Raw genomic sequence first — 16176 nt, 5'->3', positions numbered from 1 at the left:
AAAAGAAACAAGAAACAACCAAGGAAGCCATGGGAAAACCCACAGAGTGAGAGAAAACCTTCACCAGCAACACATATGACAGAGGTATAACATCCAGAATATATAAAGAACTCAAAAAACAAAGAATCAAAGTCACCCAAAAAACAAAGAATCAAGAAAGGAAGTCACCCAATTAAAAGATGGGCTAAGGATCTGAACAGGGAGTTTTCACAAGAAGAAATAAAGATGACTAAGAAACATCTTAAAACGTGTTCAACATCATTAGTAATTAGAGAAATGCAAATTAAAACCACTTTAAGATTTCATCTTACCTCAGTCAGACTGGCTAAGATCAAGAGAACAAATTATACTAAATTCTGGAGAGGATGTGGGGAAAGGGGAATGCTCACACACTGCTGGTGGGTTTGAAAACTTGTGCAACCCCCTATGGAACGCACTGTGGAGAACTCTTAGAAAACTAAAAATGAATGTACCATTTAACCTGGTTATACCACTCCTTGGCATATACCCCAAGGACTCATCCTATTGCAGAGACACTTGTACATCCATGTTTGTTGCTGCTCTTTTCACAATAGCTAAGAGATGGAAGCAACCTAAGTGTCCCTCAACTGAGGAGTGGAATGAAAATGTACATTTTACACAATGGAGTTCTACTCAGTGGTAAAGAAAGATGAAATCATGAAATTTTCAGGTAAATAAATGGAATTAGAAACTGTTACACTAAGTGAAGCAACACAGACCCAGAAAAACAAACGATGTATGTTCTCCCTCATATGTGAATCCTAGCACCAAATCCTTATATGTATGTACCCAGATGTAACTGCAGGAACCAGAATAATCAAAAGGAACCAGGAAGGTAAAGGTAAAGAAAGAACCTGAGTGAGAAGAACAGTAGTAGATAGGTGTTACTATGGTAGAAATGGATAAAAATGGGGCTATTTAAATAAGAAAGGGGAGGGAGGGTTATATAAGGAACCTTGGGGATAAAAGGAAAGAAGGACCTCAAGAGAGATGGCACCATAGGAAACTGGTGTTGCTAAGGGAGAAATTGGGAAAATGGAGATATTTTAAATGCAGAAAGGTTAGACAGGGAGGAGAGAGGTGGGGGAGATAAATAATGCCTAGCTATTTTTTAAAAATCAGAAAGAATCGTATTAGTACAACAATCTAATGACAAATTACACATACAATATCTCTATATGAGTCCATGGTGAATAACTAAATGCTGCATAACAAGAAACAGTGCCAGACAGGAGAAACCTTCCCTGAGTTGTTGGCCAGGGTGGTCTAAGAGACTCCCCAAATTACACAGGCTGTTCCCGCAGCCTTTTATGGCCTCCCAGAACTTGAAGGCAAGACCCTACTGCTGAAGATAGAATATACTTCAGACACAGGATTTGGAGTAATAGAGCGGTAACTGACCTGCAACCACTTCCCCTGAAGGCTAACTCACATAGCTTTGGAGAGCACTATGAAGGTACCAAGGGAACACATCAATAGATGGTCCAACACCAGCTTCAAGACCAAATAACCACATCAATGGCTGGCACAGCATATGACATTGGTGCAGTAGCAGCACTTTTATCTTGGGGGCAATGAACAGCTACCTAATTGGACTAAAAGGCCACGCAATGGGAGGAAACTCAAGTGTGACACTGTAAACATAGTCAAATACATATGGCTGGAGTGGTCATAGATCTTAGAGAAAACCCCAAGACTGTAACATCCCTAGACTAATGTAATTCCTTACTATGTATCCTTATATTTACAGACAAATATCCCAGTTACCACTCATGATAGAAGCTTACTTTGCACCAGTCAGAGATTATTACCAAGTACCACAATTGGTCATACACAGACATTGTCTATGAATTTCCCAGACCTAAGTGACACATATACAATGCAACCTCTACACCTAAGGCACACAGAACATAGATCAGGGGTAAAGAAGAGGACACTAATTAACCTCTTAATTCTCATTAATGAAGCCCCCTCATGCAACAGAAAGACAGGAACAAAAAGGTCACAAATGGCCAAAGTGTAAAGACTAAGAGTCTGCAGAATGCTGGTCCTTGGACAGGACTCCTATATTAAACTTCACCCACCCTGAGCTCAGGGACCATCGTGGAAGAGGGGGCAGAAAGATTGTAGGAGGCAGGGAGGAGGAGCACGACCATATGGAAACAGAGTTCTACAAGCTCATGGGACCCTGCTTATACAGTTCTATGGCAATGGTGTCAGCATCCACAAGTCCCATATAAACTCAGGCAGGCAAAAACCCAGCACAGAACTGGGGAAATGGGCAGCAGGTACCAATATTAGCTGAAGAAATATTGGCAACTTATTACTGTTAGGTGAGGAAGAACTGATCTTCCTAAAACAAGGGACTCTGGATAGGCTGACTAGACCTCAGTGGATGGACTTGCACTAGGGAACGTCTGGGGACACTGACTTGACACAGTGGGCCTTAACACGGATGACAGAGTATATGGGACTATGGGAGGGGATAGGGGTATAAAGATGATTAAGATTGTTTGAGATTAAGATTGTTTGAGTGGGCCTTAACACGGATGACAGAGTATATGGGACTATGGGAGGGGATAGGGGTATAAAGATGATTAAGATTGTTTGAGATATTCTGTATGAAATACACAAAAATTCAATAAAAACAAATTTGGAAAAGAGAGCTTGTGCTGAAGGCTTGCTTCATGAAGCAACCCTCCCCAGTCTCCCCTTCCATCCCTGCTTCCCTGGGGTACCATTTCTACCTCTCCCGGTGGATTCTGTTCATGTTCACTTGTGCATCCTTCAATGGCTAGCTTACACTGATTCTTTTAAGCACTCTCTGTTGATTTCCAGCCATGCAAAAGATGTATTTATCTTCCTTATCCCCTCCCCATACCCTTCAAACAACTCCACACTTCCCAGTCTCTCCATCTGCTCAATAGTTTCTTTGGAATTGTGCTTGGCTGTCTTTAGTGTTGATGAATAATGGCAATGTAAAACCTATTCTCTGCTTTTACACTGGTGCTGGAAAGTGTTCTCTCTAGTCACTCACCTCTTGTGTTCATGGTGGAGGGGGGTGCTTTTCAACTTCCCTTAAGCAAAAATCTGTTGTATGTTTCTTGAGTGCCAGGTACTAGACTTTGTCTATTAGTTTCAAACTTGCTCCATCCTCTTTTTTGTGAGCTGTGTACAGATGCCTGCAGCCTGGACTTCTTGTTCTTGAACACCTTATCTCAGCTGCCTCCTTCCTCACATCAGCAGCCTATTTCAATAGTGCCAGAAAATGCCTGTGTGTGGCTTTCCCGACACTCACCTCATTATATTCCATTTCAGAGATGGCTGGTGTGGGTCTCAGATCCATGGGCCATGTCCTCTGAGTTCAGAGCAACAGCCTTTATTGCCTAGTGCCTCGGAGGTCTGGGTTCCATCCAGTGGCACCTCCTCTGAGCCTTCAAGTCTCAACTGGTCCACTATCTCTCTTTGCTCCCTCATGTGGAGGTGGTAGCTGCTGCCTGCCCTTGTTATCTTTGGGATACTTAATGTTTTTCTTTTTCTTTTTAAATTCTCAATACCCAGCTAGAAACTTTTACTAACCTTATTAAATGTTCTCTGATAAATAAATAATCAGTTAAGGTTGTACTTCAGGACTTTGATCTGGAAAACTCAGTTTTCTACAATTTTTATTATGGATTCATCTCCAGAGATGCTCCCCAAGTTTGGAAATCTCTTAAAATGTTTAAAGTGTTTAGATATATTATTAATGTAATCTTGGAGAGGTTTCCCCAAGTAGGCATGTCCAATCTGCAGCCCCCACATGGCCACATATGGTCACCTGTCCATGTGTGACCCAGGGTAATTAGGAATGCAGCGACCCAGGGTAATTAGGAATGCAGCTTAGCACAGTTGTAGATGAATCATGTCACAGTTAAAAGACTGGACATGTCTGCTAGAACATTCTGACTTGCTCCCACCAGAACTCTGTGTGGCTGTCTTGGGAAGTCCATCCACTGTCTCTTGGGGTACAGTCCTACCTCCTGGGCTTCATATCATGTCTTTTCTGGTTTACTTTCTCATTTCAGTAGAACATACTTTTCAGTGGCTTCTGAGAAAAGTCCTAAAAGAGGTTTTGAGTTCACACATGTCTAAAAACAACTTCTATAAACACATAGGAGAGCTGATAACTGAGGTATAGAACTGGGTTAGGGATTTCCCTTCATCATTTGAAGGCATTGGTCCATTGTCTTCTACCGTTCAGTCTTACTATAGCTCAGTCCTATTGTTTTAGCTTTTCCATTGTTCATTTTTGTGTATTTTTCATTGAATTTTTGTGTATTTAATATACAATATTTTAATGATATTACATCCTTCCTCATCCACACCCTCCCATACACCTCCTGCTGGATTTCATGCATTCTGTCATTTATGTTAAGGCCTATTGAGTCAAGTTAGCGTACCCAGATGTCTCTCAGTGCAAGTTCATCCACTGGACTCTAGTCACCTTATCTAGAGTCTCTCCCTTAAAGAAGATCAGCTCTCTCTCACCCAGCAGTAATCAGATGCCAATAGTTCTGCAGCTAAGATTGGGGCTTGCTGCCTATTTCCCCAGTTCTATGCTGGGGTTTTGTCTGCTTGAGTTTGCATGGGTCTTGTACATGCTGGCACCATTGCTGTAGGTTCATATGAGCAAGATCCTGGAGCCTGTAGGACTCTTTCCATATGGTCATGTACCTCCTCCCTTGGCTCTTACAATCATTCTGGCCCCTCTTCTGCAATGTTCCCTGAGTCCTGGGTGGATGGAGTTTAATATAGGAGTCCTATCTAAGGATCCATACTCTTAAAGCTCTTATTCTCTGTGCTTTGGCTATTTGTGGCTTTTTGTGTTCATTACCCTCTGTTGCCTGAGGCCACAAATAGCCAAAGCATAGAACTCCTATATTAAACTCTATTTCATCTTTTAATTGGGTCATTTGTTTTCTTGATTCATTGTTTTTTGAATTATTTATATATCCTGGATGTTAAACCTCTGTCACATGTGTCTCTGGTGAAGCTTTTCTCCCATTCTGAGTGTTTTCTCTTCATTTCCTTGTTTGTTTCTTTTATTGTCCAAAAGCTTTTTAGTTTAATGAGATTCCCCCTTCTTGATAGTTGATCTTAATTCCTGAGCAATTGATGTGTGTTTTAGAAAGTCCTTTCCTACACCTATATCTTGTAGGGTACTGCCTGTTTTCTAGTAACAGTGTTAGATTTTCACATTGGGGTCTTTGATCCATTTGGAATTCACTTTTGTGCAAGGTAAAAGATAAGGGTCCAATTTCATTCTTCTACAGGTGGAGATCCAGTTTTGACAGCACCATTTGTTGAAGATGCTGTCTTGTGTTCTTGGCACCTTTGTCAAATATTCGGTGGCTGAAACTGCATGCACTCATGTTTGGGTTTTTAATTATGTTCCATTGATCTTTGTGTCTGGTTTTGTGCCAGTGCCACGCTGTTTTTATGACTATAGCTCTGTGATATAGTTTGAGAACTGGTATGACAATCCCTGCAGCATTGCTCTTTGTGTTGAGGATTGGTTTGATTATCTGGGAACTTTTGTGAATCCATATGAATTTTAGGATTTTTTTCTAATTCTGTGAAATAATCATGGGGATTTTAATCAGCATTGCATTGAATCTATAGATTGCTTTTGATAGGATGGTCATTTTCACAATATTAATTCTTCCAATCCATGAGCATGGGCAGTCCTTCCATCTTCTGATGTCTTTCTCAATCTTGTTCTTCAAAGATTTAAAATTTTTCATTGTAGAGATCTTTAATGACTTTGGTCAAGTTTATTCCTAGATTACTTTTTTGAGGCTATTGTGAATGGGAGGGTTTCTATGTACTGTTTCTCTGATTACTTGTTATTGTTATATAGAAAGGCTACTGATTTTCTGTAGATTGATTTTGTAACCTGCCACTTTGCTGAAAGTGTCAATCATTTCTAGGAGTTTTCTGGTGGAATTTTTGGGATCTCATGTATAATGTCATATCATCTGCAAATAAGGATTAAATTGAACTCTTCCAATTAGTACTCCTTTAATTTGTTTCCCTGATCTTATTGGTCTTGCAAGAATTTCAAGCAATATATTAAAAAGGAGTGGAGATAATGGACAGCCTTGTTTCATTCCTGATTTATATAAGAATGCTTCCAGCTTTCTCCATTTAGAATGACGTTGGTCATGAATTTGTTTTCTATAGCTTTATGTTGAGGTATGATCTTTACAGTACAGTTCCCTGTGGGACATTTAACATAGATTCATGTTGAATTTTGTCAAAGGCCTTCTCTGCATCTATTGAGATGACCATGTGATTTTTGTCTTTGAGTCCATTTATATGATTTGGAGCATTTATTGACTTACGTGTATTGAAACATCCCTGGAATGAAGTCGACTTGATCATGGTAGATAACATTTTTGATGTGTGTCTGTATGTTGTTTGCAATTATTTTGTTGAAAAGTTTTGCATCTATGTTCATTAAGGACATGGGGTTATAGTTTTCCCTTTTGGTTGTGTCTTTACCTGGTTTTGGTATTAGAGTTATTCTAGCTTCATAGAAGGAGTTTGGGAGTTCTCCCTGTTTCTCTCTTTTTGAATAATTTAAGTAGTGTTGGCTATCTATGTTCATTAAATGTCTGGTAGAATGCTGCTGTGAATACATCTGGGCCTGGGCTTTTGTTGTTGTTGTTGTTGGGAGGTTTTGTATTACTGTTTCAATTTCTTTATTTGTTATGGGTCTGTTTAAACTCTTCTTGGTTTAGCTTTGGTGATTCCCATGATTTTAGATATATATCCAAATATAATGGATACATTATGAAATTTTTGCAGACTAAAGACAAAAAATAAAATTATAAAAATTGACAGAGAAGAAAAAAAGAAATTCATATGAAATATGAAGAACAGGATTTAGATTTGGGCATGGTGACACATGCATTTAATCCCAGCACTCAGGAGGCAGAGGCAGGCAGATCTCTGTGAGGTTGAGGACAGCCTGGTCTACAGAGCAAGTTCCAGGCCAATTGGGGCTACAGGAAGACCTTGTCTCAAAACAAAACAAATAGAGGAGAGCACCTGACTCATACCTGACTCCACAGGATGAGCTTCCCAAATCTCTATGTGCCCATGCCCCAGTCTTGGGATCATCTGAAGTCCTTCCTTCTGCCCCAGGGCCATTTTTAATCTAAAAATTCATATCCTTTAATTCTGGAGAAGTTTTTTTTGTTTTCATCTTTGGTGACTGCACCCTGTTCTGTGTGGAATTCTTAATTGCCTGGTTGTTCCTCTCATGGTCTTGTGTTCTCTTTTCGACTCTTCATTTCTTTGATTTTTTTTAACTCTAGTTTTTGGAAAATCTCTTCAATTTCATCTTCTAACCCATTTTGTCATATTCTTAATTTCTAAGCACTCTATTAGTCTTTGTTCCTTTTTATTAACAGGATGTTTCTATTGTAAAAGATGCTGCATCATCCTTATCTCTATCTGAAATTTAGCAGTTATTCTGAATTATCCATTCTCTCTGTGTAGTTTGTGTCTTCTGTATGATTCTCTTTCCAGCATGTTTCCTTCCGAAGGCTTTGCTTTAATGTCTGCAGACCTTTAGAGTTCACTCTAGCTTATCTGTGATGTACTAAAAGATGCTCAATAGCATCTCTTTGTATATGGGATTGTGTAAGTCCTAGTCTTCACTGTAAGTGATCTGGCTCTAATGCTGGTTTAAGGTCTTTTTCATGGTTCATCTGGTATCCCCAGAGATAACACTTCCAAATCCTGAGAATAAGTCACTCTGGAATGCAAATGAACAGAGAAGGCTTGATGTTTGCACATTCAATGTGCAAGCATTAGTTGATTGCCTGTTTTCAGTATTGGACTCTTACTGTCATTTGTTTCCTGGTCTTAGGAGTCTCTGGTTCACCTTTTCAGAAGAACTGTCATTGATCTCCTTGCCTGGTTGTAAAAGGGCATTCCGTCTGTATGAGCACAGGACAAGATTTGTCAGAGCAACTTCTTCGACTTTTAGCTAATTCTTTGTGTGTGTACATGCACACACATATGTGGCACAGGTGCATGTGAATGCACGTTTATATGTATGTATGTAGAAACCAGTGATGAATGTTGGATGCCTTCCTCTGTCACTCTCTACTTTATTTTTAAATTTTTTATTATTTGTTTATCTTTATTTTATGTGTATGAGTGTATTGCCTGCACATATGTGAGTGCACCCATGATGTGCAATGCCGCGGAGGTCAGAAAAGGGCTTTGGATTCCCCTGGAACTGTAGTTAAGGACGGTTTGTAGCTACCATGTGGGTTCTGGGAATTGAGCCAAGGTCCTCTGCAAGAATAGTCAGTACTCTTAACCACTGAGCCATCTCTCCAGCCCCTATTTATTTATTTTTATTGGATGTGTATGAGTGTTTTGCCTGCATGTACGTAAAAGCACCTGTCTCATGCAAAGCCTGTAGGACCAGAGAGGGTGTCAGATCTTCTGGAACTGGATTTACAGAGGGTTTTTAGCTGACATGTGGGTGCTGGAAATCAAACCTGGGTTCTCTGCAAGAGCAGCTGGTGTTCTTAACTACTGAGCCATCTCTCCAGCCCCCACCTTATTTTTTTGAGACATGGTCTCTCACTGAATCTGAAGCATGATAATTCGGCTAGACTAGTCAGCCAGCAAGCTGCAGAGCTCTAGTTGTTTCTGCTCACTCAAACATGGCTTTTAAAAGCTTTTAAAAAGATTTATTTTATTTTTAGTTATGTATATGTGTTTGTGTCTGTGTGTGGATATGTGCACATGAATGCAGGTACACATGGATGCAGAGGTATTAGATCCCCCGGAGCTGGAGTTTCAGACAATCGTGAGCTGTCTGATATGGGTGCTGGGAATTAACCTGGGTTCTCTGCAAGAGCAGAATGTGCTCTTAGCTGCTGAGCCATCTCTCCAGCTCCCCTGCCCCTGCTGGATTTTTAATGTGGATCTTGAGGATCTGAGCTCAGGTTTCTCGAAGAGGTTTTCCACCTCTTGGTCTTTTCTGCAGCTTTGCAAATTTTGTTGTTGTTATCTCCCCTTTTTGTTCTTGTGAGCTTGTCTTTTGTTTTTGTTCTTTTCTATGTTGTTAGTTTTTGAAGGGACCAAGGGTAATGGATTTACTCAGTCCTCTATTTTTGATGCTTGTTTCCCAGAGCTTACCAGCTTTCAGACATACAGCTCCTATCTTTAAATTTCATCTATTTCCTATTCTCTCCATCCTGTTTCTCTTGGCATTGATCTAATCAGATCATCAGAATCTCCCATGTAAATAGGATCTTCACTCAAGATTCTTCCTCTTCAAGTCCATTCTATATACATTGCCAGGCCATCCTTCCAAAGGTGTGTTGTGTGTATCAGCCCTTGCTCAAAGAACCTATATACTCTATATATGTTGAGAATTCCTAATTTGAAGACCTGAAACCTGAAACTTTTTTAGTACCATGATATTTTTGGATTTTGGAGCATTTTAGATTTCCAGATTAGGGATGCTCAACCACTAAGGTTTGTGCAAATATTCCCAAATCCAAAAACTCTGAAACGTGAAACACTTCTGGCCCCAAGCATTTCAGATAAGAGATGTTCAACCTGTATTAATCATCATTAAACCATTGTTCAGTCTGGCATTTGAGGTCTGGCGTTACAGCCCTTGAGGCTTTTCCAAACTTTGGAGTCATTTCTGAGTTTCTTAGACTACAAAAGCCTAACCTCTCTTTTCCTGTGTTCTTGATCACAGTCATGCCTCTTTCTTCCACAAGTTTTCACCTCCAGTTATATCTGGCCAGTTCATGCACCCTTACCACCAGGGCTGTATGACTGCTGACATTCTAGTCAGCTTTCAGGTTTCACTGTCAATGCCAAGTCTTTCTTGATCTCCTCAACACAGTCTAGTTTGTCTTATCAACATCCACAAGACTCTCTCTTTTAGTCACATGTTCAGAGTCATATTTTTTAGTGCACCCCCACCCAACTTGAACATTATTTCTGGCTTTGTTTGTCTGTTTTTGTTTTGACACGGGTCTTGATTTATAGTCTACGTTTGCCTTGAACTTGTGGCAGTCTTCCTGCCTCAACCTCCTGATTATAAGCATGAGCCACCAAGTCTAGTTCGATATCATGTCATTTAAGTGTCAATCTGCTCTCCTATAAATACTGATGACAAAAATAGTAATGTCCATATCACAGTGCTTTTATGGTAAAATTGGATGACACATTCAGGATAGTGTGAGTGATATGGGAAAAGCTTCCCTGCTGTTCTGCCCCATTTGCTGTTAGTTCTTACTACTGTTTGGATCCCTGTTGGGGACTGTGTCCTGGGGAATAGCCAATGCAACTTCCTCCCCAGCTGGAACTCAATTTATAACGTCTGAGCTAGAATAAATCTGACTACCCTGTTACCTCACTTATAACAGAAGTCAGGAAACCTTTTCTGGAAAGGGCCTGACCCTGCCTTGGATTTGCAGTCTTCTGTTGCAGCTACTCAGCTCAACTGTTAGCACGCAAAGAGGCATATGACAGCAATAAAATGAAGGGCAATGTCTCAGCAAAATTTCATTTCTAGAATCAGGTGGCCATATTTGACCCATAGACTGCCCCTAACTTGGACTAAAAATTATGAGGCAGCAGCCATTAAAAAACTGCGGTTTCAATTGCATTAAAAATGAAGTTTTCTGCAAAAAAAAAAAAAAAAAGATGAGTTGAATGATTGACTGGTTCTCATGAATTCGTTCAGCATACATGAAAGCACCTGTTATGTGCCTGAGGTCAGCAGCTAGTTTATTTGCAAAGGGGAATAAAATAGGAACCTTCAGACTTAATAGTGGAAACATCTATGAGAACTAATACTTGCTTTAAAGCAAGCTTCAAACATCACCTCTGCTTTTAACTCTCTATATTGTTGGAATTGATTCCTCCTTATTTTGTGTTCCAAAATAAAATAAAGGCTTGATTAATCTTTCTGTTAAAAAAACAAACAAAACAAAACAAAAAAACCCCTGCGGTTTCAGGCAGGGCATGGTGGTGCACGCCTTTAATCCCAGTACTCTGTAAATTCAAGGCCAGACTGGTCTTGAGTTCCAGGCTAGCTGGGGCTACAGAGAGACCCTGTCTCAAAAAGAGAAACAAACAAACAAATACGGCTGTTTCCGCCATCAGTTAGCATGCTTGTTTGGAAACTCTAGTCTCTTTTTGTTATCAGTGACGGTTAGTTTTAGGAGTCAGCTTGGCTAAGCCACAGTACCCAGATATTTGGTCTGGCACAAGGTCCTCTAGGAGGATGACTAGGTTGTGTCAGTGTCCAATAAATGGTTTTCTATAAGCAGAGTTCATAGGACCAGGAATGGAGGGACAGAAAGGTGATTGGACCACCTAATGGATTATCCCTCTAATCTATTAGCAACAGCTTTGCTTCCTATTGCTGAGGCCTCATGCTCTGCCAGCCCAGCAGTCTCAGCTCCAAATGGAGCTCCCACTAGGAGAACAGCGATTCCACTGAACTGCTCTTGGGGTATTTGCCTCCTTATGCCTGTGCCATAGTCTAGAAGGAAGTCACTGTGCTGGTGGGCAATTGATTCTAAACACTGAGGGGAAATTGCTGTTTTTGCACAACAGAGGTCAACATGTTGTATCTGTAATACAAGAGACCCTTGCAGATGTCTCTTAGTGTTATCAATAACATGGCCTGCGATAAGATGAAAGCCAACAGAAAAATTCGCCAATTCAGGTAGGACCAATATGTTGGGGCAAAAGCAATCAGAATGGGTAGTGGAAGGAAGTAGTTATAAAGGGCAGGATGACCATGTGCCAGTGATAGAAACGACTGTGGATGTCCTGAGTACTCATGTCTTCTCTTATGAATGTCTTTAAGTACACATGCCCTGCTGTATCTTCCCTCCTTTCCTTATCATGTATCATGTGTTAACTTCATGTCATAATATTTAAGTACTGTTAACTTCAACATAACGGTGTTTTTCTGTTTTTTTTTTAAGACAGAATCTCCCTGTAGCTCCAGCCGGCCTGGAACTTTCTATGTAGAGCAGACTGACCTCAATCTCACAGAGAGCTTCCTGTCTCTGCCTCCTGAGTGTTGGGATTAAAGACACATGCCACCAGGCCCGGGTTAACATCACGGTGTTTAAATAATACTCGAGGAGAAAACTGAGCACCACTTTGCATTGTCTTCTAGGGGAACAGTATGTTTTTATGCAGCATAGTTGTACTGTGTCAGGAAGGAGTATAGCTTTGTTACTTGGGGACTAGGTATCCAAATACATGCTCAAACATTATTTAAGATTTTTTTGTGGGGGCTGTTTTGTTTTTGAGGTAGGGTCTCACACCATAGCCCAGGCTGTTTGGGAACTCACTCTGCAGCCTAGGCTGTCCTTGAATTTGAGACAATCCTCCTGATTCAGCTTCTAAAATCCTGGCTTTACAGGTGTAGATCCCCCAAGTCCAGCTCTCTCTATTGTTTTTAGGATGAAACTAACAATTAAATCAGTAGATTCCAAGTAAAGAAGATCATATTCCATAGTGCCAGTGGGCCCTGACTGTTTGAAGGCTTAATAGAAAAAAGGCTGACCTCCCTAACTGAAGAGGAAAACTCTGCCAGTAACTTGCCTTTGGATTTGAACCACAACATGAACTAACCCCTGGGTCTCTAGCCTGCTGGTTCACACTAAAATCTCTACCAGCTCATAAGCTGTCTTATAAAATACAGTTTAAAATTAAAATCAATTTCTGTGTGTTCATGTGTGTCTGCATACACACCCCTCCAACACCCCCCCACACCCACACCCATACCCACACACACTCACTCACACACACACACACACACACACACACACACATACACACACATATCCTATTGATTCTTTTATAATCTTTCCTGAAATTTTATACTTGTATTTTACATTGTTTATTCTTCCTCCCTTTCTTTCCCCTTCCTTCTTCTTTTGTCTCTTTGTAGCTCAGGCTATCTTGGAACTCACTATGTAGCCCAGGTTGGCCTTGAATTCTTGACTCTCCCACCTCTGCCTCTGTGAGTGCTGGGATTCTAGGCATATGCCATCACTCTGTGTTTCCTTTTCATCCTTGAGTGATAAAAACCTATGACTAAAGATATCATTAGTAAAGGAAACGAATAACCACTGATTTATTTCCTTAGAGGAAAACGAACATTAAAAGCTATGCTAGTAAAAAGCAACAGAGCAAAGAATTATCCACAATGATGTTTGAATATACTTTTCCTGGAAATATGCAGTTCTTGGTACCATTAATCATAGGTGCTATTGTATTTAAGGTGAGAGAGAATAGAATTCAGCCTAGCTATTTGAAATCTCAATACCTAACTTTTAAAGAAACTCCAACTATATAGAGTCCATGTGTTTTTAATTAGATTAAACAAACTATTTACTTAGGATCTCAAATTAATTGGCCTAAACCTAGTTTTCTTTAGTATCTGCCAAGCTGCAATGTAAATGATACAGCTGGTGATTGAGATGCACTGAACTGTGAAGGAATGCTAGTCTAATTTTCGTGCTTTTTCCTACCAGGTTCTACTCCACAGAATCAACTGATACAGAGATACTCAGTTCAGAGGGGCCCAAGGACACATGGACAATACATGTGAAGCTATGTCCTAGCCAGCCTTCCCACGGTACACCTGTGGTTTAATGAATTTTTCCATATTCCCATAGAAGACAGCAATAAACGGGAGGGAGGCATCTATTTTAAAATAATAAAGAAATTTTGTTCCATGAGATAATGCAGCATGTTAGCTTGGCTATGCTCCCAATCCTCTAGAGAAACTCAGCTTCTGGGGAAAGAGTGAAGAAAGCTATTTCACAGACCCTACTCGCTGTCCCCACCCAGCCTAAAAAATCCAACCCATGGCTGTTCAGACAGTCCTCTGTATCCATGCCTTGCCAGGAATCCTTTGGAATGCTCCTTTCCTACCTAAGTCCAGGGCGGTCTTCCTTGATAGATTACCTGACTCAACTTTTCCTTCTTTCCCAGGCCTGCCTCTGTCCATTGGTCCTCTGTGCTTGCCTTCTATGAATGTGTTTGCACTAAATGTCTGTATTGTGTATGGAAGTTATCAATAATGGCAACAACAGCCACAATTTATCAAGTACTTACTAAGAATCAGCCTCTGGCTCAAGTACTTTATATATGGCAAAGTTCTTTAAACACCCATATGATGACCTGGGTATTAAAACCTGCCTGTAAAAACCAAGAGTTAGAAAGTAAGTTTGCCCAACGTTCTATTAAGCAGGACACAAAAGCATGATTAAAATCTGCTCATCTCATTAAAAATGCCTCACCTGCTTTCTTCTTACTTTGAAGTATGCACCCAGAGGATTGGTCCATGCCTGAAACTTCTCTGCCTTTAGGGATGGGCTGAGTATTGGATTAGTGTTTGCTGGTGGTCATTTAAAGGGGTTTGAAATTTAGCACTGGAAAAGCAGGTGGAGGGGTCAGGAAGAGGGCTGAGTTATAATTAGTGTATCAAATGTTGATGGAGGAATTACAGCCTTCTAAGCATAAAATTTAAAATCCAAGAATGACTCAATGTATATGAATATATCACACAATAATTCAGACAGAGTACATTACACAGAACCAAATCAGCAAGGAATTTAATGCCAGAAAGAGAATTACGAGCACATCAATAACTAGATACACATAATGCATATATAGATAACACATACACCACCTGTACCTCAGCTTTATAGACTCCTAATAGTCATGAAAATGGGGTGATGAGATCATTTTCTATATTACATACCTTCTGGGATACATTGTCCAAGAACAAATTTATATCCTTTGCAGCATTTTTTCCTAAGAGACAAAAAAAAAAAAAAAAGGCATTTTAGATGTGATGTTGGATTGAAAATAAGGTTATTTTCAGCCATTTCTTTTTAATAAAGTAACTTATGTCCAGAAAAATACAGGGATAAAATAGAGATGAGGTGTTTTTAATTCAATCTGAACTTAAAAAATAAAAAAATAGCTGGGCATGGTGGTACATGCCTTTAATCCCAGCACTTAGGTGGCAGAGGCAGGAAGATTCCGGTGAGTTCAAGGCCAGCCTGGTCTACATAGTGAGTTCCAGGCCAGCTGGGGCTACAGGGAGACCCTGTCTTAAAGTGCCTACATTAAAAAATTAGACAGGCTCTGCTTCCCTGGGCCTGCAGGACCCACCGCAGGCCTCTCTCCTACCCGCAGGCCTCTCTCCTACCCGCAGGCCTCTCTCCTACCTGCAGGCCTCTCTCCTACCCGCAGGCCTCTCTCCAGGGTAAGTCCATTGTGCCCTCCGCAACTGGACTCCCCCAGCCTTATTCACCCTCCCATCTCCACTACTGTTCTCTCCTCGGAGTTTGGGCTCTGCCCCATTACTTGTCTTGGGGCCCCAGACACCTGGGGAACCAATACTGCTCTCTGATCCTTTTCATCCAGACCAACCTAGTACCTTCTCTGGGCACCAGGAGCTCTGCTTCTGGGCCTGGCCCTGCCCTCACCTCCCTCTGCTTCCCTGGGCCTGCACCACCCTCCAGCCTCTTTCTGGGACTCTGGGGCTGACCTTTCCTCTTCCTGATCCTTTGCCTCTGGACCAACCCAGCTCCTCAGTGCAGTGCCCAGGAGTCCTTGGGGCCTCTTCCCACCCCATCTGCCTTTGTATCTCTTGGTAGCATGGCCACCAGCTGCCCTAGACCAGCATCTTTCCAGGGCCAGGCTCCCAGGCCAGTCCAACCCACAAATTCCTGAGGCCAATATCATTCCTGGAGTGTTCCAGACCTTAGGAGAAAGCCTGAAAACATCTGACCCTCACCTGAATTGAGCCTCTGTGGGAACTCCTGAAGACAAAATCAATCCGGCCACTCCAATATAAAATCAAAAGAGAGAACTGAAAGATTAGATGAACCAGCTTTTCATGCCCCAAAAATAAACCACAAAGACACCTAATATTCACAAAAAGAAGCAGACCTAAACTTGAAGGCCTGAGTCTCACAAAACAATCAGAAACTACAAAAGAAATTCACATGTCAAAATCACAGAGAAAAAATAATAACATGAAAAACCAAAATAACATATCCCCACCAAATACCAATA

General features: G+C 40.8%; 1 protein-coding gene across 3 annotated transcripts in view; it reads right to left on the bottom strand.

Annotated features, from left to right (window-relative positions):
- The window catches only part of Ccbe1 (collagen and calcium binding EGF domains 1), a 293738-nt gene that overhangs the window by 29070 nt on the left and 248492 nt on the right, over window positions 1-16176 (bottom strand). For all 3 annotated transcript variants that reach the window (XM_008840029.3, XM_029566899.1, XM_017799862.2), the window contains exon 3: window positions 14852-14904. In XM_008840029.3, the coding sequence (XP_008838251.1) occupies window positions 14852-14904 (53 nt within the window). The remainder of the gene's footprint in view (window positions 1-14851; window positions 14905-16176) is intronic.

Source organism: Nannospalax galili, unplaced genomic scaffold (genome assembly GCF_000622305.1).
Source record: "Nannospalax galili isolate Female #2095 unplaced genomic scaffold, S.galili_v1.0 scaffold819, whole genome shotgun sequence".
Classification (NCBI taxonomy): domain Eukaryota; kingdom Metazoa; phylum Chordata; class Mammalia; order Rodentia; family Spalacidae; genus Nannospalax; species Nannospalax galili.
The sequence above is the reverse complement of the archived record's forward strand: the minus strand, read 5'-3'. Positions and strand labels throughout refer to the sequence as shown.